Source organism: Malus domestica, chromosome 03 (genome assembly GCF_042453785.1).
Source record: "Malus domestica chromosome 03, GDT2T_hap1".
In the NCBI taxonomy this organism is placed as follows: Eukaryota; Viridiplantae; Streptophyta; class Magnoliopsida; order Rosales; family Rosaceae; genus Malus; species Malus domestica.
Window position 1 is genome coordinate 21,008,323 of NC_091663.1, and position 22,072 is coordinate 21,030,394.

The 22,072-nt window shown below is 40.1% G+C and overlaps 1 protein-coding gene across 1 annotated transcript; it reads left to right on the forward strand.

Annotated features, from left to right (window-relative positions):
- Positions 1 to 17,787: 17,787 nt before the first annotated feature.
- On the forward strand, positions 17,788 to 19,865 carry LOC103418735 (uncharacterized). Its single transcript, XM_008356841.3, has 3 exons — positions 17,788 to 18,148; positions 18,621 to 19,313; positions 19,447 to 19,865. Exons 2-3 carry the CDS (start codon positions 18,710 to 18,712, stop codon positions 19,569 to 19,571), a joined length of 729 nt encoding a protein of 242 aa, XP_008355063.1. The 5' UTR covers positions 17,788 to 18,148; positions 18,621 to 18,709; the 3' UTR covers positions 19,572 to 19,865.
- The last annotated feature ends 2,207 nt before the right edge of the window (positions 19,866 to 22,072 follow it).

The window sequence follows — 22,072 nt, forward strand, 5'->3', positions numbered from 1 at the left end:
CCTATCTCTATTCATTTACATACTTATCCACATTAATGACCGGAGCAATCTAGCGAAGGTCACAAACTTAACACTTTCTGTTGTACCAAAGTCCTCACTGATTTTGTGCATCAACATTTGGCACCGTTTGTGGGAACGACATTTATTCCCATTCTCTTCAGCTTTGCCAAGCTGGTTTCCACTATTTGTACACTCTTTTTTGACCAGGCATCCCTCTCCAACATGGGGAGCGAAGGAAGCCACAACACACAGAATGACACCCTTCTTGCACCTAGTGCGAAGCAACGAAAGAATGAAGGAAAGAGGGCTGCTCTTCAAGCGAAAGTAGATGAGCTAGAAGCTCAGAACAACAAGATAGCAATAAAGAATGAGGTCCTCCAAGAGCAGTATAAGAAGCTCTTTGAGACGCTCCACGAAACTAGGCGTACTCAAACACGCGAGCTCGTTGCCCCTGTGGACATCAACCATCATCTGGGTGCCCCCCAACACGGAGGGTCACCTCCCTTCGACATGGGTATCCCTGATAAGGAGCGAGCTAATCATTAAAACATTGATCAACATAAGACTTCTCTCAACCCAGATGCTTCGACCCAAAGTAGAAGAAGTGGAGGAAGATACCTCCTTGCAGACGGGTTGGAAGGATCAAAAATCGTTTATCGTGACTGTCGAGACTTCCTAAAGCAATGTCGAGAGAATCCCCTCCATATATGCTCGAAGATCAATGACCCAAGGGTTTTTGAAAGACTCGGTCCCCTACCACGACCCAGGCCAGCTGCCAATCTAGGGAAGGAACGACAGGTCCTAGAGGAACATGAAGGTACGGAGGACTCTGAGGTATTCCGACAAACTCGCCCTTGAAGTTAGTATGGCGAGTCCAAGAAAAAACCACACGCCTTTGCTCAAACTTTCCTACTTCCAGGAGGCGATTGAGACTTACGAAAAAAATTCCAGTGGTACATGACTCCACTCAGGACCCCCTTGTCCTACAGCTCCTTGAGGAAGTAAATAAGTTGAAGGCCAAACGTCAGGCTGAGATACCTGATTGGAACCAACTCAGGCTTGGCCTTCTCACAAGAAGGATCCTCGACACCCCCCTTCAAGCGAAGACAAAACAAAAGCTTGGTTTACAACTCTATACTGGAATGGAGGACCCAATTGAACACCTTAACCTCTTTGAGTCCACCATGGCATATCAGATGCACACCGACGAAAAGCGATGTCTTCTCTTCCCTTTCACCCTCTCTGGCGGAGCTCTAAACTAGTATTACCATCTTCCACCTGAGACAATAAACTCATGTGAGGAATTGAGGAAACTATTTGTCTCTCAACACATCTTCCAGACCGATCACTTGCATTCTGCAGATGACTTGTACACTATTCGCTAGAAGCCGAACGAGTCACTACGAGAGCATGCCGGTCGCTTTAGCCATGAGTTTTCTCGCTGCGCTAAGACAGATGACAAGACCGCCCTCAAGGCCTTCACGGCAGGCCTGCGTGATTATTTCTTCAAGTACATGATCAATGCCAACACTTGGAAGACTTACTCTGAGGTGATGGTACAGGCTTACAACCACGCATCCGCCGAAGCAAGGACATACCAACGGAACCCCTATATGGTTAACCCCTATCAATAAATGGGAAGTGGAAGTCAAGTTCTACCAAGTAAGGAGATATTGGCCATTCAGACACCCATTGCATCATCTCCTGCCTCATTTAGCTACTCGCTAAGTTACCAAACGTATTTGTCTCTTGGTAAAAGGAAGGATTTTTACTCTCAGCAAGCCCATTACAACAAGAGGGATAAAAGTTCGTATCAAGACAACCAGAGGTAAACATACCGTCGACTATTATAACTATGGGGCCAAGCCTCACTCTTTCAAAGTGGAGGACTAGGTACTGAAGGAAATGCTATCATAAGAAGGCATACACATTACAAATGTTTTGACTCTCAATCGTTTGAGATCTTTTGTCACACAAGCTATTCGGCAAATATTTAAAGAAGAGGGAATTCAGACAACTTCTTCTGAGTCTTTTACGTTACTAGCACTGGAACACTTGATCTACGCTATCCTACCCTTATACTCCAACTCAGAGCTTCAACATGCGTACTTTGACACAAAGTATGTGATACTAAGTGTTACAACCAGCATGGTTCACATATAAAAAGCATGGATCCCTTCATGCATAGCAAGACATTCATAAGCATCACTCATATCAATCAACATAAACATTATACATTCCAACACATTCATACATAAACATCATACATTCCAACACATTCATACATAAACATTATACATTCTAACACATCCATACATAAGCCAACTGTGCTTCGATAGGGTTCAACATACTTTGTGTCTTCGACACTTGCTACAATGTGCCTCGACACCTTGCCCTTATTCTCACCAACCAGGTGATGAAATGTGAAGAATGAACTCATCTTCATGCCATCAACCAGGTGATGAAATGTACAACCCGTACTCTAATATCAATTGGCAACTTACCACTCATGCCACCAACCAGGTGAAGAATAAACTCATCTTCATGCCATTAACCAGGTGATGAAATGTACAACCCGTACTCTCCTTCATGCCACCAACCAGGTGATGAAATGTACAACCCGTACTCTCCTTCATGCCACCAACTAGGTGATGAACTATACAACCCGTACTCTAATATCATTTGGTAACTTGCCACTCATGCCACCAACCAGGTGAAGAAGGAACTCATCTTCGTGCCACCAACCAGGTGATGAAATGTACAACTCGTACTCTCCTTCATGCCACCAACCAGGTGATGAAATGTACAACCCGTACTCTAATATCATTTGGCAACTTGCCACTCATGCCACCAACCAGGTGAAAAAGGAACTCATCTTCATGCCACAAACCAGGTGATGAAATGTACAACCCGTACTCTCCTTCATGCCACCAACCAGGTGATGAAATGTACAACCCGTACTCTAATATCATTTGGCAACTTGCCACTCATGCCACCAACCAGGTGAAGAAGGAACTCATCTTCATGCCACCAATCAGGTGATGAAATGTACAACCTGTACTCTCCTTCATGCCACCAACCAGGTGATGAAATGTACAACCCGTACTCTAATATCATTTGGCAACTTACCATTCATGCCACCAACCAGGTGAAGAAGTAACTCATCCTTGTGCCACCAACCAGGTGATGAAATGTGATGAAAGGTGATGAAGGAACTCACCTTCGTACCACCAACCAAGTGATGAAAGCAACTCACCATTCATTCCACCTACCAGAAGATGAGTGGTACAACTTGTACATGTGAACTCCTAGCATTCACAAATAATCAAAAACCCTCAACCTTGACAGCTTAACTAAGGGAGCACTTATGCCCAACAAAAGTTATAGTCACCAACAAAGTCTTATTGCAAGCCAATAACAACTTCAGTGCATGGCATACGAAGATCAAGCTATTCAGCCCTCTTGCATCTGCTTCAGACATTTCCCCTCTGTAACAATGCAAACACTACAACTCGTAGAAAGCTTCACACTCTTGATCAAGACAGTATGAAGCAAAACTAATTTATGGTGCCAACAAGAGCTTCATCAAAGGAGTTTAACCACAATTCTCAAAAGCTTCACACACTCTTGATCAAGGCAGTGTGAAGCAAAACCAATTTATAGTGCCAACAAGAGCTTCATCAATGGAGGGCAACCACAATTCTCAAAAGCTTCACACACTCTTGATCAAGATAGTGTGAAGCAAAACCAATTTTTGGTGCCAACAAGAGCTTCATCAATGGAGGGCAACCACAATTCTCAAAAGCTTCACACACTCTTGATCAAGACAATGTGAAGCAAAACCAATTTATGGTGCCAACAAAAGCTTCATCAAAGGAGTTCAACCATAATTCTCAAAAGTTTCACACACTCTTGATCAAGACAGTGTGAAGTAAAACCAATTTATGGTGCCAACAAAAGCTTCATCAATGGAGTGCAACCACAATTCTCAAAAGCCTCACACACTCTTCATCAAGACAGTGTGAAGCAAAACCAATTTATGGTGCCAACAAAAGCTTCATCAATGGAGGGCAACTACAATTCTCAAACCTTCGAGGCAAATTCAAGACTGTTCGAAGCAAATTCAATTTATATGGTTCATCAAAATCTTCGACTACTACAAGGTGTGGCTTGCATCACAATCTCTTGCTCAACAATGTGGAAGCAAAATTTGTATATGTTGTCTCTCCCACATTTTCAAATTTCTAGTTTCCAAAAAAAAAAAAAAAAAAAAAAAAAGGGAAATTCAACAAAAGCTTCATCAATGGAGGACAACTACAAAATCTCAAAAGCTTCACACTATCTTGATCAAGATAGTGCGAAGCAAAATCAATTCATGGTACCCAACAAAAGCTTCAACTCCAAAGCTTCACCTATAAAGCTTAAAATATATATATATATATATTTTTTTTTTTTTTTTTTTTGGAAATTCGAAAATTCAAAAAAAAAAATAAAATTGCCCAGGTCTCCTCTTCTTTGGGCCTAACAACTTTCATAACAAATATATATGGAGGAGTTTTGGGCTACCACTTAGAAAGAAAAATGGTAAAGCTTTGTTACTTTGGAAACTTGGCTACTAGCAAGACACCTCCTTTGTCAACTCCCTCGACCAGAAACTTGGGGGACTCCTACCATATGCTACTGCACCTTGATACTCAGAAGTCTCACGACCACTCAGTGACTTGATTTTTTCAAGTCTCCAACTGAGAAGTTTTCCTCACTTGGGAAATTAAGGGAGCACTACCTTAACCTACATGTTTCACTCACAAAGGTTCAACATACAAGATTCAACAAAAGGAAAAATTCAAAGAACTTAGTGAAGAAGGCCTTAGTGTATTTAACACAATACGTTGAAATGAAGCAAAGCTTGTTTATTGATATATCCGATAAGTTACAAATATGTACATATATATGAATCAAAATAAACAAACAAGAGGGAGCCTTCACAAACGTTGCTCAAGAGAAGTCTCAGCAGTCGGCAGAGCCCTAGAAAGATGAGGCACCAAAGGGTGATTATTCGAAGCCTCAGTACTAGGTAGAACCCCAGAATGAGGAGGCACCGAAGTTTAATCATTTGGAGCTTCATTACGCTGTACAGCCCCAGAAGACGAAGGCAATAAATGTCTTTGGAACAAACCCACAAACCTCTGATGATCAAGTAAAATCTGACCATCAGATTCCTGCAGCTAGTCGAGCTTCCTCTTCATGTTTGTAGCATAGTCATGAGCGAGCCTGTGAAACTATTTATTCTCATGCTTAAGCCCTTTGATCTCCTGTTTGAGACTTATCACTTCAATCGCCAATGATTCAACTTGGCTGGTTCGAGCAAATAGGCGTTGGGCCATATGAGACATAGAACCTGCACACTGAACACTGAGAGCCAGAGAATCCTTAACAGCCAACTCATCAGACCATTTGGAAAGTAGTCTGTTATCTTTAGGAGTGAGAAGGTTCCTGGCCACCACTGCAGCAGTCATATCATTCTTCATCACAGAGTCTCCAACGGTAAGAGGACCAGTAAGGGATAAGAATGATAGGTGCCATATGTTGTCTTAAGAAGGCATGGCTGCCTTTTCACCAAAGTTCAAGTCAAAACGATGGTCGGATGCGCCAGACATTCTTAGAAATGATGAAGGAGAAATGAGGTGCAACAAATCTCTGAAGTAAGGGGAAAATTCCTACAAGCAATAACTCTCTGAATGTACTTCTTGCACACAATTGGTGCCCTTATAAAAGAAAGGGCAACAGGGTCATTGGTTCAAAAAGCGAAGAGGCATCACTCTCCGGATTTCGAAGAAGCACCACTTTCCACACGCAACATCAGCTCCTCGGGTACCATAGATAACTTTGCCAAAGATCTCTGACAAAGTTTAGACACATAAATTTTGAAGGTCCAGCTACCCTACTATTAACCACAAGGGTAAAGGAACAGCACCACTGCTTGATAACTAGAAAGTCACAATGTGTGTCAACCTCCATGCTCCATGGCAAGGCAGACTGGCAAAAATGCCCAACTTTTACTCACATTCGAGAAAACACTCCCAACAAGATTGCTTGCTAAAAAATCGAAGAGGCACCGCCCTCCGAATCTCGAGAGCCAGACTTCCAACAGGATTACTTTCTCAAAAATCTAAGAGATACTGCTCTCTGAATCTCAAGAGTCAGACTCCCAATAAATTTTGCTTTCTCAAAAATCGAAGAGGCACCGCTTTCTGAATCTCAAAAGTCAGACTCCCAACAGGATTGCTTTCTCAAAAATTGAAGAGGCACCGCCCTCCGAATCTCGAGAGCCAGACTCCCAACAAGATTACGTGCTCAAAAATTGAAGAGGCACCGCCCTCCGAATCTCGAGAGCTAGACTCTTAACAGGATTACTTTCTCAAAAATCAAAGAGACACTGCTCTTCGAATCTCAAAAGTCAGACTCCCAACAAGATTGCTTTCTCAAAAATCGAAGAGGCACCGTTCTCTGAATCTCGAGAGCCAGATCCCCAATAGGATTACTTGTTCGAAAACCGAAGAGGCACGGCTCTCCGAACTTCGAGAGCCAGATTTCCTTAGATAAAGCTTGTCTGCAATCTTCACACGCAACATCAGCTTTCCAGATACCACATACCATTTTTTCAAAGTGCTCTGACAAAGTTAAAACACATGAAGCTTCCAGCTCCCACTACATTGCTATGATCAAGAAGGGTAAAAGAATAGCACTACTACTTGTTGTTAAGGAAACTCCTATATATGTCGACCTCCATCCTCCACAGCCAGGCAGATCTGCAAATAAAAAAAATGCTCAACTTTTCTTCACATCCGAGAGGGCACTCTCAGCAGAGTCTCTCGAAATACTCATCTTCTTTTCCTCCCGATAATACCTCTACAAACAAGCCACACCAGAGCAAGAGTATCTCATATCATCAGGGTTAAAAGTAAGAGTATCCCATATCATGCTTTTTCCATGTCTTTTCCTTTGGCCTTGTTCTTACCTATAAAACAAGAAGAAAGAGAGCAATCAGTCAACACTTGGAATCAAGCTTCCAGTCAGAAACTGACTGCCTGGAACCCCTTGCCTGATTACTTACCTGGCATTGCTCTCGAGCTCTCATCTTCAACATCTTATGCTTCTAGAGAAGATACCACATCTGCCTGAGGAACAGATAGGGCAAGTGAGAAGGATACAAGGAAGCATGTGGAGACAAGCATAACAGAACACGTGTCGATACATCCACTACTTTGCCAACAGCAAAAGTATCTCATATCATTAGGGTCGAACGTACTCTAGATTTGATGGACTTGTTTTGACCCTCAAATTCTTGAGTCGGCCTTATACTCTGGAGGAAACCAGAAATCCTCCAGCCTAGTTCAAGAACAAGCCTGTGGAAAGTTACTTCTTCAAAAGTAAAAGTATCTCAAATCATCTCTTCTCTATTTGCTTCTCTTTATCCTTGTTACTGTTTACGACACAAGGAGAAAGAGAACAATCAACCGGAAGCCGAAGTCGAACCTCCGATCCAGGTTGCTTGCTTGGAAGTCTAATTGCTTACCTTGTCTATTACCTCATTCGGCAAATCTCCTAGCTTGGCGACTTGGGGGACTCCTACTATAGGGTTTGTATCGCACTTGACCAAGCCCGAAACTATAAGTAAGCTTCAAGTGAAAATGATACATTACCTTGTGCATCTTCATCGGTTAAAGATACCACCCCTGGATGGAGGAAAAGTACTTCCAAAGAAGATGCCACATCTACATATGAGACAGATAAGGCAAGTAAAAATGATACCACACTTCGGTACTTAGAAGTTTCATGATTACTCAATGGCTTGGATCTTGCAAGTCCCCAACCGAGGAGTTTCCCTCACTCTGGAACTTAGAGGAGCACTGTTTGTACCATACTTGACCAATCCTGAAACTACTGAGCACCGGTCAACATTATACCGTCAAGGACCCAGAAGAGTTTCCCTCTAACCAGGAGGCCAATCACAGCGCGACATGTGTCGACATCAGAAGCCAATCATAGCGCGACACGTGTCAACATCAAAAGATCAAAAGCCAATCACAACACGACACGTGTCAATGTCATAATGAAACTAGAAACTCTCTTCTATAAATAGAGATTATTCTCTCACAATATTTCCGAATGTCATTTGTACTAAATCATTCACTAGTACTCACTAAAGGAAAGCTTGAACCTATGTACTTGTGTAAACCCTTCACAATTAATGAGAACTCCTCTACTCCGTGGATGTAGCCAATATGGGTGAACCATGTACATCTTGTGTTTGCTTTCCTATCTCTATTCATTTACATACTTATCCACACTAATGACCGGAGCAATCTAGCGAATGTCACAAACTTAACACTTTTTGTTGTACCAAAGTCCTCACTGATTTTGTGCATGGCAAATGAATTATTCACTGACGAGGCAGAATGTGGAGAATGCAAATGAATTATTCATTGATTTTGATAGCGTTGGTAAAGGTGTTACTAAAGTTCAGCTAGGAGACCATGTCATCTCTTGTTACCAGGCAGAATGCGGAGAATGCAAGTTTTGCGAATCAAGGAAGATAAATCTCTGTGGAAAAAGTACGTGCTGCCACTAGAGTTGGAGTCTTTGCTAAGAACTCTGACGTCGACGCTCGGGCCCACAATTTGCAGATTCGTTTGAATTAGACACTTTGACTTGCCCATCTCAACATTTGGTGGAGGCACAGTACCAGAAGGCCAAAACGTCTTGCTCATACTCCGGCTTCGAGAGCTCCCCTTTTACAACAACTGCTCCGATGCTTCCCAATCTCCCAGCTTTCCAATGATAACTTCACGCAGGAGAACATGCAGTGAACAGAGAGAAAGCAAAAGCAAAAAGAAAAAGAAAAAAGAGAAGTGAGAATGGATGGGCACGACCAGGCTATCCAAGAAAAGCAAGTGGATTGGCAAGCAAAAGATACCTTGCAAAGCAACATGGGTGGACAGAGAAGGAGCGGGGAGATCAAGAAAAACAAAAGCAGAAAAGAAAAGAGAAAACGAAAACGAAAGCAAAAGCAAAAGCAAAAAAAAAAAGGAAATGGCATTATTCCCTTGTCTATCATCTGAAAGAAAAATAAATAGAAAGCAAAAGGGAGGCACATGGGACACTGCAAAAGCAAGGAATAAACACCCCACCAAAATGATGTAATTTATTTTTCTTATCTTTCGAAGACATATGTATAACCCCATCAAAGGGTAATAAATAAATAAATAAAAAATAAAAACGGCAAAGCCCAAAGTAAATGGGCTGGAATGTTATGTGGAGGGCAAAGGTCCATAAGCCCAAAATAGCACCAAACAGGTGACCAAAAGTACGTCCAGTACTACAAAAAATTATTCGGCATCCCACCGCTATTATTACCAACCAGGTGATCAAAAGTACGTCCAGTACTCCAAATTATACATGAGCATTGCTCATGTCAATCATACATAAACATTCATGAGCATTACTCGTATCAATCATACATAAACATTCATGAGCATCACTCATGTCAACATTTATGAGCATCACTCATGTCAATCAGCTTCAAAAGCTTCATTTACAACGCTCTAGCTTCAAAAGCTTCATTTACAGAGCTCTAGCTTCGAAAACTTCATTTACAGAGCTCTAGCTTCGAAAGCTTCATGTACAAGAGCTCCAGCTTCAAAAGCTTCATTTACATAGCTCTAACTTCAAAAGCTTCATTGACAGAGCTCTAGCTTCAAAAGCTTCATTTATAGAGCTCTAGCTTCAAAAGCTTCATTTACAAAAGCTCTAGCTTCAAAAGCTTCATTTACAGAGCTCCAGCTTCAAGATCTTCATTTACAAAAGCTCCAGCTGCAAAGCTTCACTTGCAAAGCTTCACCTACAAAGCTTTAGTGTAGGGTATACAAATACCGCCTCCGAACAACCGCCATTTTGGCCCATACATGGATTCAATTTGAAGTTTCCAGCCAACAGACTCTATTGACAGAAAACTTAGGGGACTACATTATGTACCATATATTGGGCCTCAACTGGGCCTCATGAAAAATACTCGGGGGACTTAACTCATTATTCATGTATTGAGGAGCGAGCCCTTATTTTATAAAAGGGACTCCCTCACTTTCATTAGAGAGCACCCATCACGTATGTTTTGAGTAGCGAGCCCTTATTCTATAAAATGGACTCCCTCACTTTCATTAGAGAGCATCCATTATTCATGTACTGAGGAGCGAGCCCTTATTTTATAAAAGGGACTCTCTCACTTTCATTAGAGGGCATCGCCGCCAGCTGAGCAACCGCATCGCCGCGAGCATCACTCCTAACCCATCATTTATGTATTGAGGAACGAGCCTTTATTCTATAAAATGGACTCCCTCACCATCATTAGATAACATCAACTCTAGCCCATCATTCATGTATTGAAAAGCAAGCCTTTATTCTATAAAATGGACTCCCTCACCTTCAACACCACAAGCCGAGCCAACCAAGGTAACATAAGCCATGAGCCGAGCAGCCTCGCAGTATGTGCTACTTCTAGTTGAGCATCATTTCAAATTGAGCACCACCTCATATCGAGCATCAGTTCAAGACAACATCTAGTTACTTCGGCCTACATGGACTGAATTTCAAGTCTCCAGCCAAAAAACTCTCTTGACTGAAGACTTGGGGGACTGCTGTTTATACCATACTTAGGGCCTTTGTATTTAGATCTCGTACAAATACTCGAGGGACTTAAATGTAATTATGTAATAAAGGAAGAGGCAAATATGTAATAAGTGAGGAGCCCTTATTCTATAAAAGGACTCCTCACCCTCACAATGAGAGGAGGCCAATTCTTAAGCCTTCTCACCCTCAGAAGCTATCTCCATCTCTCTCCCTCACAAACAGGGAAATACAAATATCAGTGTGGACGTGCCCAAACATTGGGGTGAACCATGATACATCTTGTGTTATTTACTTTCTTGCAGATTCACGATCAGATTTATGTTGTTCCAAAACCCCTTCGGTTTTGTGCATCAACACAATTCATGAGCGATGAGTATATTATCCTGTATAGATCTCCCTGGCGCAAAAGCTCCCTCGTTATGTGAGATGCATAAATGAAGAAGAGATTTCAATCTGGTAATCATAACTTTTGTGATAATTTTGTAGCTAACGTTGCAAAGACTTATTGGGCGATAATTATTGACCATCTCTGGGTTCTCCACCTTCGGGCAATGTTCGTATGGTTAAATAACTTAAGGCTAGTATTATTTGCAAAAAAAAATCTTTTACCATGTTACACACTGAGGGTTCAACCAGTTCCCAACACTCCTAATAAAAGCTAGCATAGATACCATATGGTCCTGGGGCTTTAAGAGCAATAACCTTAACAGCATTCCAGATCTTATCATTTGAACGAATAGCAATTAACATGATATTTTGATCATTTGATATACACAGATCAATAGCTTGAAAAACCAAACTAAGCTGGTCATTTGTAGGATTGTGACCTCTAGTGAACCGCATTTTAAACTCTTGCACAAACATTTGTTCCATGCTCTCTCCTCTAGCCCACCAAAGGCCATTACCATCCCTAATCTTGTTGACTTCATTACACTTCTTCCTTATCATGGCACTCAATTGGAAAATCTTGTATTTTTATCTCCATGATTTAGCCAATTGGCTTTAGCTTTTTGAGCCCACATTACCTCTTCCTCCTTAAGAACTTTAGTAAGTTGCTCATTTATATGAGCCTCTAATTGGATTTTATCAAGAAGAGTATTTGTAAAATTTGAATTGTCATTAAAAGACATAATTTCCTGCTGAACTCAGTTAAGATCATTTAAAATCTTTTCTTTTCTTTCTTTGACCGAACCAAAAACCACACGGTTCTAATTTTTAACAAGGAATGAGAACTTACCTAAGCAGCCCCTAAAATGATCTATAGGAGACATCCCTTCACTGCAACTCCAAGCACCCTTCACAAAACTTTTAAAGTCCGGATGTAAGTTCCACGTGGCCTCAAACTTGAAAGCCTTTGTTGCCTAATTTGAGAGCCAACAATGTCCAATAAAAGAGGACTATGATATGAACCCATGATAGGATGATTATGGAGGGAGTAGTTTAGGTGCATTTCAAGCCAATAGGAATTTGCAACCACTTTATCCAATCTCTCAAAAATAAGTGTTTCATCCATGTGTTTATTTGTCCAAGTAAAAGGAACACTGAAAGCTTGTAAGGAAATAAGGCCAGCATTGTTTAAGAAATTCACAAACTTTGTCATATAAATATTTCCACTCTGATTTCCACACCATTTTTCCTGAATACTAGTAATACAATTAAAATCACCTAGAACCATCCAGGGTTTATCAACGGGGTTAAGACCTAATAACTCATCCCACATATTCTCTTGAAGAGACTTCTAGGGAAAGACATAAACAAAAGTAGCAAAAAATTCAATGTTCAAGCACACATCCTTGACTAAAGCGTGAATAAATCTATAAGAGACAGAAAGTACAGTAACATTCATCATGCCAGAGTTCCAACAAATATAGACTCCCTCGGATCTCCTTTCGGGGTTACAACAAAAAAATTGATCAAAACACCTACTAAAACAACTAACAGGGGCCTTTTCCGCATCAGATTTAGTTTCAACAAAACAAAAGAAATCTAATTTAGCCAAACTACAAAGATAACTAAAATTACTCTTGAACTCTAGTCTTCCCATACCCCTGTAGTTCCACACAATTCCCTTCATCAATCTAGCTCATCAAGGTACGCAGATGGTCTAACCTCATCGACATTCTCCTCTCGGATGCGTTTCCTCGAACTCAACATTCCCACAGTTGGCCTAGCACTTGCTGAAGTTGCTTCAGTCGCAAGCATTACAATAACAAAACCTTCAGAGTTCTCCCTAGCCTCAATATCACCACTTCCCACATTTGACATCATAACATCCTGATTTTGTTCCCAAATACACATGGCATCAAAGAAATTTATTTTGCCTAACCTAAGATCACTAGCATAATAAGAATCAAATTGGGGATTTAAATCAGACAGATCATCAAACACAACATAATCAGGCAAGACCCAATCATTAATGAAATTAACAACTAGTCGAAATTTGAATCTATCAATGCCCCAATAATCTAAAAACCCTACACTTACATGTTGATCATGTTCTTTACTTTCCCAGTTCTCCTCCAATCCTGCACCAAGTCTGCCTTAGCCACCCACTTTGGCTTCGAGCTGGCAACCACCTCTTTATACGATCTATCTTCCCTAGAACTATCACCCAATTTTCTCTTATTCTCTTTTCTCCTCCACCTTGGAATCACCATAGTCCATCCCTCCTTATCCGGGCCCCCATCATCCCCTCGCTGTCCAGATTCCTCATACTCAGTAAATTCATCCTCCACAATTGTAGCATTGGGAAAGCAAAGCATCACATCCTTTTGTAAGCAGGCTTTGACATCCTCATCCATAATCACATCCTCCAGGTAGATAGACGGCTCATCCTCAAAAATCCGGACACACATGTCCTTCAATCCTTCTTCTTCCGCAATGGAAACAAACCTTAAAAAATAAATAAATAAATAAATTCATAGCTAACTCAGGATTGGATAATCTTCCTCATGGTTGACAATGAGCACGTGTTTAAGGGGAAAATGCAAATCCACCTCTAACAGAACTTTTACAAATAGTCCATTCAATCTCAACGTCACTTTATCCACTTTAATTATTCGTCCAATAGGTTAAGTAATATCTTTGATAATCTTTTCCGCTTTATATTGCACCGGGACCCGAGGTAAACGCGCCTACACAACCAACTTGGTAATGACATCAATATCCTTAAAGCTTGTTGTCCACCTTTCAGGATGGAAGATTTGGCCACGCACATACCACGACCTATTCTTGATGACAAATTTTTTATCATCTTCATCAGTAAACTCGAGAGCAAACCATTTTTGCCAAAGTGATCAAGATAAAAGGTACTCTTCACCTCATTCTTCCATAAGAGTCTCAGCTTCCACTTGATCAAGCGAGCATCAAGTGGTTGACCAAGCATCTTCCCCTTAAGTACCCTAGAAAGTATATGCTCAACATTGATGGATGAGCAAAGGTGGGTATTAACCTTAGTCACACCACACTCCATAATCCCAGGTTGAAGAAAAGGAAAAGGGTTCTCCCAACTCGGGATATAACCCTCCGAGCAAATTCTAGGCCTACGAGCATTATTGGAAGAGGAAGCAGCAAGTTGCGGGTTTGTCATTATGAAAGCACTAGGAAAGGAGAGGATTAGAACTAGGGAGTTTTGCGGGGAGAACAAAAGTCCCAAAGGTTGAAATATATAGAGCCACTTATGGGGGAACCAACTGTTAAACCCTACTAACACAATGAAACTAAACAAGCAAAATAAAGCTAAAAGACCTATAACATAGGTCATAATTACGAAAAACCACCAAAAACTGGGAAAGAAATCCGTATGCAAGATGCCATGACCTAGACACTCCAAGGTAATCAGTCTAGCTCCAATCAAAATAAATGAGTCTGAGCTTGGAAAGATTAACTGTCTCCATGGAGAACAAACCCCAAGGGAAGTTAAACCATCCCAACAGCCTAAGTAAAGCCAGTAATGATTTAAGATACACTCAATCACTTCAAGTGAGAGGCAACAAGTTCTCCAGAGCACAACACACAAAAAGTCACCAAAAAGCACAAGCCAAAAAAGCAAAAAGCAAAAACATAGCCAATCACACAGACCAATTAAAAAGTAGAAAACACAGCAAGCAATACTTAACCAAGTTGAGAAGCCTAAAAACCCTAACAAATCATACCACTTCGCCAAACACCACCGAACCCTTCTAACCCTTGGGAAACGAGAATACATCAGTTCAAAAGTCTCCTTGGGGTTCTTTCCCCACTCCACTAGTACCCAATTATCAAACCATCCTACCCTATTCAAGCTCATGATTAACTTTTTCCCAATTATCAAACATCCAATTAGGTTTTCTAGGAACTTACCCAACACGTAATCATCAAATCTCACATTACCCCAAAGCCACTCAACTTCCTTCCAATTGATCATCCTAGAGATCAGCACGATAGCGCCTACTGCGCCTCGCACCCAAAAACCCTAGAGCCCCCATAGCAAAATTTTAAACTACTTGAGGGGTTTTTATGACAACACGATAAACCTTATGGGGTGTAAGTTAAATTAACCCCGAAAACACTTAAAGTTCAGGTGACGGTTTTCAAGCAGCATGATGTTGAGGCTTTTAGTGTTTAGACAGACTGACTTTGTTTCATTTTGTTATTCTTACATTTTTTTTTTTCAAGAGTCCGTGCTAATCATTCCATTGTTCAAGTCATCCTTATTAGGGGTGGGTTCAAAAAACCGAAAACCGAAAAAAACCGAAAACCAAACCGAACCGAGGCCGAAAAAAACCGAACCGAAAAAACACCGAACCGAAACTGTCAAACCGAACCGAACCGAATCTGACTGGTTCGGTTTCGGTTTTTGAGGTTCGGAAACCGAACCAAACCGAACCGAACCGATATATATATTTAATTTTTTTTTAAATATTATAAATAGTTTAGTCATACAATCATAACAAAACATACCTTGTTGCTAAGTTGGTTTCGGTGAACCTTTTCAAGCCCCAAGGCACGGGTTCGATCCTCCAGGATGTCTGAGATGTTTTTTTATTTTTTGGAGAACTTAACAAAACCCTTTAACCCTTTAACCCTAGCAACCATACCCATACCTTTTATTTTTTTTCATTCCCTTCCTCTCTCTCGTTCCCAGCCTCCTCTCCTCCAGTGTAACCCCAACCCAGCGCAGCCGAGCCTCCTCTCTCTCGCCGAGCCTCCTCTCCTCCAGATGTCCGATCGATGCCGGTGCGCAAGGACGACGAGGTCCAGGTCGTGCGTAGGACCTATAAGGGCCGCGAGGGCAAGGTTGTCTAGGTGTACCGCCGGAAGTTGGTCATCCACATCGAGCGGATCACCCGAGAGAAGGTGAACGGGTCCACCGTCAATGTCGGCATCAACCCCTCCAAGGTCGTCATCACCAAGCTCCGCCTCGACAAGGACCGCAAGTCTCTGCTGGACCGCAAGGCCAAGGGCCGCGCCGCCGCTGACAAGGACAAAGGCACCAAGTTCACCGCAGAGGATATCATGCAAAACGTCGATTGATTTCGATCGATTTCATTTGGGTTCGTGTTTTTGTTATTGAAATGAAATTAGCGACTGTCAAGTTAAGCACTTTAGTTTTGATTATGCTTTAATGGATTTGGTGTTTAATCTGATCTTCGATTTGAGAAAAAAAAATAAAAATTTGGTTCTGCACTGTGATGCTTGCTTGTTCTGCACTCTCGCCATGTCTGCACTGTGATGCTTGCTTGTTCTGCACTCTCGCCATGTCTCGCCATGTCTGCACTGGTGATTAAATTATGGATGAAGCATTTACATTTTTCGGGATGCTGGATGAAGCAATGAAGTAGCTGTTAATTGTTCTTTACAACCCAATGCCAAAAAGTACAGCAGTATGCAAACATAAGTTCATAACAGAAGGTGGAGTTTAGAAGTACTGAATCATATCACTTGTCTCAGATGTTTGTTTAGGTTACTGGACCTGTTTTTTTCTGTTTGTTTCTCGGGAAAATTTGCAGGCCCACCTGGTTTCATTTCTCTGGTTGTTGGATTTGCAAGGTAAAGTTTTCTGGGTTTTTACTTTGTTGCTCCAAAAGGGTCTTAGAAAGTCTAATTCTTTGAAACATTTATGTGGGTTTTGTTCAGTTGGTGGGTTGTAAATCTCTTATGGATAACATCTAAATTTTCATTTTTTGGAGGAAAAAAAAAAAAAAACCGAAAAAAAACCGAAACCGAACCGAAAAAAACCGAAAAAAATATGGGCCGAACCGAACCGAACCGAAATTTCGGTTTGGTTTCGGTTTTGGCAAAAAACCGAACCGAAAAGAACCGAACCCAGCCCTAATCCTTATCAGATTACCAATTCTTGCACGTCTAAGTCCCATATAATTTGTCCATCTTATAGTAAAAATGATTTCAAGATATCGTCCATTAGAAATAATTATCAAGATAAAGCCATAATAATATTTCTAAAAATCATTAACAATTATTTTGAGTTGAACGTGCAAAATCAGACGGCAATGCAAAATCGAGTTCAAACATTTTTTCATCACAACTCAATATTCATTTGTACTACAATCATTTTATTTCCACAGAACAAATTTTCAAAGCATAAAAAATATATTTTTGAATAGTACTTTTGCACTTTGTCCTTTTCAAAATAGTGGAGTTGCACAAAAATAAGTATTATTCAGAGTAAATAGCAAGAGCTACCTACGTGCCTTTTACCTTGCCTTACCCTTGCCCTCATAAAACGAATAGACTTGCTCTTATAAGTTTTTTTTAAAAAAAATCTACAAATACCTTTTATTCAGGTGAATTTTAATGAAAAGCTCCCAGTACTGTTCACTTTAATGAAAAATCATATTTTTACACTAAAAGGTCAATCCTGGTACTATTCAATTTACCCTTTATTTTGTCCTTATCGTTAAAACTCAAAGTTTTCAAATCATTTTCATTAATTTTCCTTTTATTCAATTGGCATTTATTAGATAGTACTATCCATATACATATTTTTATTTCTCATACATTTTTCTTATTTTTCGAACGTTAGATCGAATAAATTGAAGAAGATCAATAATTAAAAAATAACAAAATTATATAAAACATAAAAATTAATGTGTGAATAGTGGTGTCCTAATTATTAAGAAGAGATCTTCTCCGGATTTATATATTCAGAGCCAAGAATCAAATGATCCTGTCCTTTTAAAATTTGATCTTACGACCTAAAATTACTGTAGATTTCGAAAATTTTCACTGACTTCTTTGCTTGTGTCTGTAAGAACAAATTTTAAAGGTCAGTATGATTTTAGCCCAATCCAAAGTCGTCCTGGCCACCACAATTTTACACGACACGCCTCAATAGAAAGCCATTCGAGAAGCCTCTGCCATACAAATTGTTAGCGCATTCCTCTGATTTCCGAAGCCCTTTTCTCCGTTTCAATCTTCATCGTTTGGTTTCGTAGATGAATCTTTGCAGTTTCCGGTGCAGGTGCGTCTCCTTTTCCCTATACAATAACTGAATCTCATCTTTACTTTTTCAATTTTCTTGTCTTTGCCTCTGTTTGGCTGCCGAGAAAACGCCCAGGAAGGTCGAATTCCTGCATTCCTATAATTTTCCCTTTTCACGCTTTGCCTTAATTCTTATTATCATCTACTCAATTGGCAGGCTAGTAAATTTAGTGCAACTTTCCCGTCTTGATTTGATTTTCTCATGGTTTAAAATTCTTGCTTTTTCCGTTTTAATTTTCCCTCACTTTCCCAGCAACCAAACGCAGCGTACATTGAACTTTTCTATTCAGTAGATGTTAAATTCTATCGGGAAGATTGAGTGTGGAGTGCATATAGCAGCGAACCAATATGGGTTATATGCAAAAAGTGCTAAACTGTTTTCCTCAAAACCCCAAAAGTATAAGTGCTAAAATGGTTCTGTGTGGTTGAATTGGGTTTGTGTTTTTATGCAGAAACAGTACAGGTGTGCGAATTTTTGTTGATAGACCTTTGCAAATTCGTTGACGGCTCAAATTGAATATATGCTGCAACCCTGACCAAAATGAACCTGGGTTTTCTTGGTAATCTCCCTTGGTTTAGGGCCCAATCAAACAGCGATTTGGAATTGGAACCAAGTCTTAAACCAACAACTGCCCTTTTCGAGCAACCTAACCAAAAGGGTGGTTTTGATGTCAAGTTGTTGGGATTGTCCCTTCTTTCCTTTGTTCCATGGCTGGTGGACAATTCTAAAGATAAGATTCGAACTCCATCCACTATTAACCGCGGCTTAAGAAGGCGTGCACAGCCTCGCAGGGTGTTTGAGAATGGGGATCCCAGTACATCTTTGCGATTTAGGCCATATGTTTCTAGGGTTCCATGGCATACTGGCGTAAGAGGTTTTCTCTCTCAGCTATTTCCAAGATATGGGCATTATTGTGGACCTAATTGGTCAAGTGGGAAAGATGGAGGATCTCCTATTTGGGACAAGCGGCCAATTGATTGGTTGGATTTTTGTTGCTACTGCCATGACATTGGTTACGACAGTCACAATCAGGCTGATCTGCTGAAGGCTGATTTAGCTTTTCTGGACTGCCTTGAGAGGCCAAATATGAGTACTAAAGGAGATGCCCGCATTGCTCACCTTTATAAGACAATGTGCACCACAGGTATGCATTTGCCTTGGCTTTTTTAAAAAAGTCATATTTGGCTTGGTGTATATTTCTCATATATATACACGCATTGTTAATGGAGATTGATCTGTAGTGTTTGTTCTGTTTTTTGTGCTGCCATGAATGGCAGGTCTCAGGAATTTACTTATTCCGTACAGAACTCATCTTTTGAAGCTGCAAGCAGGACAACCTTTGATTCAATTTGGATGGCTAAGCAATGTTAGATGGAGAGTTTGGAAATTTCAGAAAACTTGAAAGGGGTCATGAGTTTTGAGAAGTGGTAACCAACAGTACTCAACTTCTCCGCATTGAAACAGGTGGTCTTTTTAAGTACTTTATCTCTGTTGATGCTTTTCTGTGTTCCGGGTGGAAAATAGCAATGTTGAGTCTTATTGGCTTTCATCCATAATGGATTTTATGTATATAACTTTGTTGAGACTTTTGGTGGTGCTTGTCTATCATCCATTAGAATTCTCATATACCTTACCTTAACTCTACTAATTGGGTTGTGTCCATAAGTAATGAACAAGGCATGTTTCCTCTCTTTTATTTATTTTTCCCTTTTTCAGTAAGATGATCATTAATCATCATATTCTACTTTGATCCCGATTCTCGTAGGCTCATTTAGGGCTGGAAATTTTTCCCAAAAATCCCGAACCAAACCAAAAAATTCCCAATTCCATACCAAAAAAATCTCAAACCGATAATACCAAAATTTTCGGGATTCCATATTCATTCTTTCGGTAATCCTGTTGTATACTATTTAATTTTAAATATATATTTAGAATTATAACTGCCGTCAGATTTGGTTGAGATTCAACCATTGAATCCAAATGAAACCCTCGCTCTCTTTCGCCTGACCTCAGGAGTGAATGGCAAAGTCCCGGGAAGAAAGAGGACTAAGGAGGAAGCATGGGGTGATAAGAAGCCAGCTGCAAAGCGTGGGAGGTGTTAGTGAGGTCTGTTGGAGTTTTGTTGTTTGTTTGAATATGTTTTTGGTTTAGCTTTGCTTTTGGTGGGTTTCAAGAAAGGAGAGAAGACAGGAAAAGTATGCAGAAAGAAAGAGGAATAAAGGAATAAAGGATTTAGGTTTAGTTTTGCTTTTGATTTAGTTTAGTCCTGTAACCTCTCGGATCCCTCTCGATTTGCCTTCTTGTTCTGCTTCTGCTTGCATCAGACCCCATTTTTCCTTCTTGGTCAACGTCTGCGTTCTTCTACCTCAATTTTCTGCTTCTGAAAAAAAGCCCTTTCTTGAGCTTGCAGTGTGTTCAATTTCGTTGAACTTTGCCATTCTGAAATTTGAATTTTCTGCAATTGGTATGAAATCCCTGGGCTTATACAAATTATGAATTTTCTGGGTGGTTTATACAAATCCCGAATTGCGCCGAAATCCGGAAAATTATTTGGGAATTCTGAAATTTCGGTTCGGTTTCGAATTTTAGAATGCCGTCCCAAAAATTATTGGTTTGGGTTTCGGTACGGGATCCCATCCCAAACCAGCCCTAGGCTCATCTAAAATGTTACATCTTCTTTGATGAAGCATCATATAATATTTGAGCTATTTTCTTAGGTAGAGTACGAAGATAAGAAGCTAGACCTTTTCTGCACGAGTTATATCATGCCACTATTTATCTATTTGTCCGTTCTTGTCTAATTTTTCAGCATCCTACTTACAAATATAGTGGTTGTTACCCTAAAGTTCATTAATCTCAAGGATATAGTTTTGAAAGAATTTCAGTAAGTGTAAAAAACGTGCATGTAAAAGAAGTCCGCCATTGAGCCCATAGAGCAACTCCACTCTAAAAATCAAGATGGGCAAGAGTCTTATTCAATCCACGAAATGAATAGTAATTGTCCAAATGCATCTTTACTCCTAAAATAAATAGTCTAGTTAATTCGTATCAAAATATCATTAATGTTTTTTTTTATAAAATAGAAAAAAAATAAATTTATTTTTAATTTCGGATAGGATTTTTAACCAATCTTATCGCGCCAAGTATAATTATCTGAAAGTACAACTTTTGTGCAAGATGGTTAGGCATTTATATAAAAAATAAAAAATAAAGTTCATTTTATTTTTTCTGTATTTTTAAACAATTTTTTTATTAAATTAATTAATCTGGACCGATGGATTTCAAAAAGGTTGAAATCTAATAGCCCAAAAGTGGACATGTGGCCGGGCCAGCTAATTGGAAGGGGTGGAGTGGATTTTTGGGGGCTAGGGGTTAAAATGGCCTATTGCCCAGCTCATTTGTTAAGGGTGGACTTGCTATTAAGGTAATAGCAATGCATATAAAAGAAGTTAGCCAAACAAGTCTGTTATGCATTTATAATGTTGGATCTTGATGTAGATAGTCTGTTATGCATTCGTAACGTTGGATCTTGATGTATGCACAACAAAATCAGTTTTTTCTTGTTTTTTTAAAGCATAGCAATACCAAACTAGCTCTATATCCTTCGATTGCTTTTGAAGAGACAATATGCATAATGGATCTTGAGCTAACTATCAAGCTCGAATTTTTTAAGCTTGCTTGAGCTCAGCTCGTATAAGAAGCAAGTCACGCCAAGCTCGAGCTCAAATATAGTTAAACAATCCAAACTTAATCACAATGACATTTTGTTCAGCTCAACAAATTTACTTTTGAACCAAAAATAAAGAAATAACAGTACCCAAAAAACAAATGAAGATACGACGACTTCTAAAGGTGATTGCCTCGCTGTCTCTCCACCACCACCGCATTTCCACCTCGCCTCCT

Coding starts and splice junctions, on each gene's coding strand:
- LOC103418735 (XM_008356841.3), top strand. CDS start 18,710: ATGAACCTGGGTTTTCTTGGTAATCTCCCTTGGTTTAGGGCCCAATCA. Junction 19,314..19,446: donor TAAGACAATGTGCACCACAG/GTATGCATTTGC, acceptor CATGAATGGCAG/GTCTCAGGAATTTACTTATT.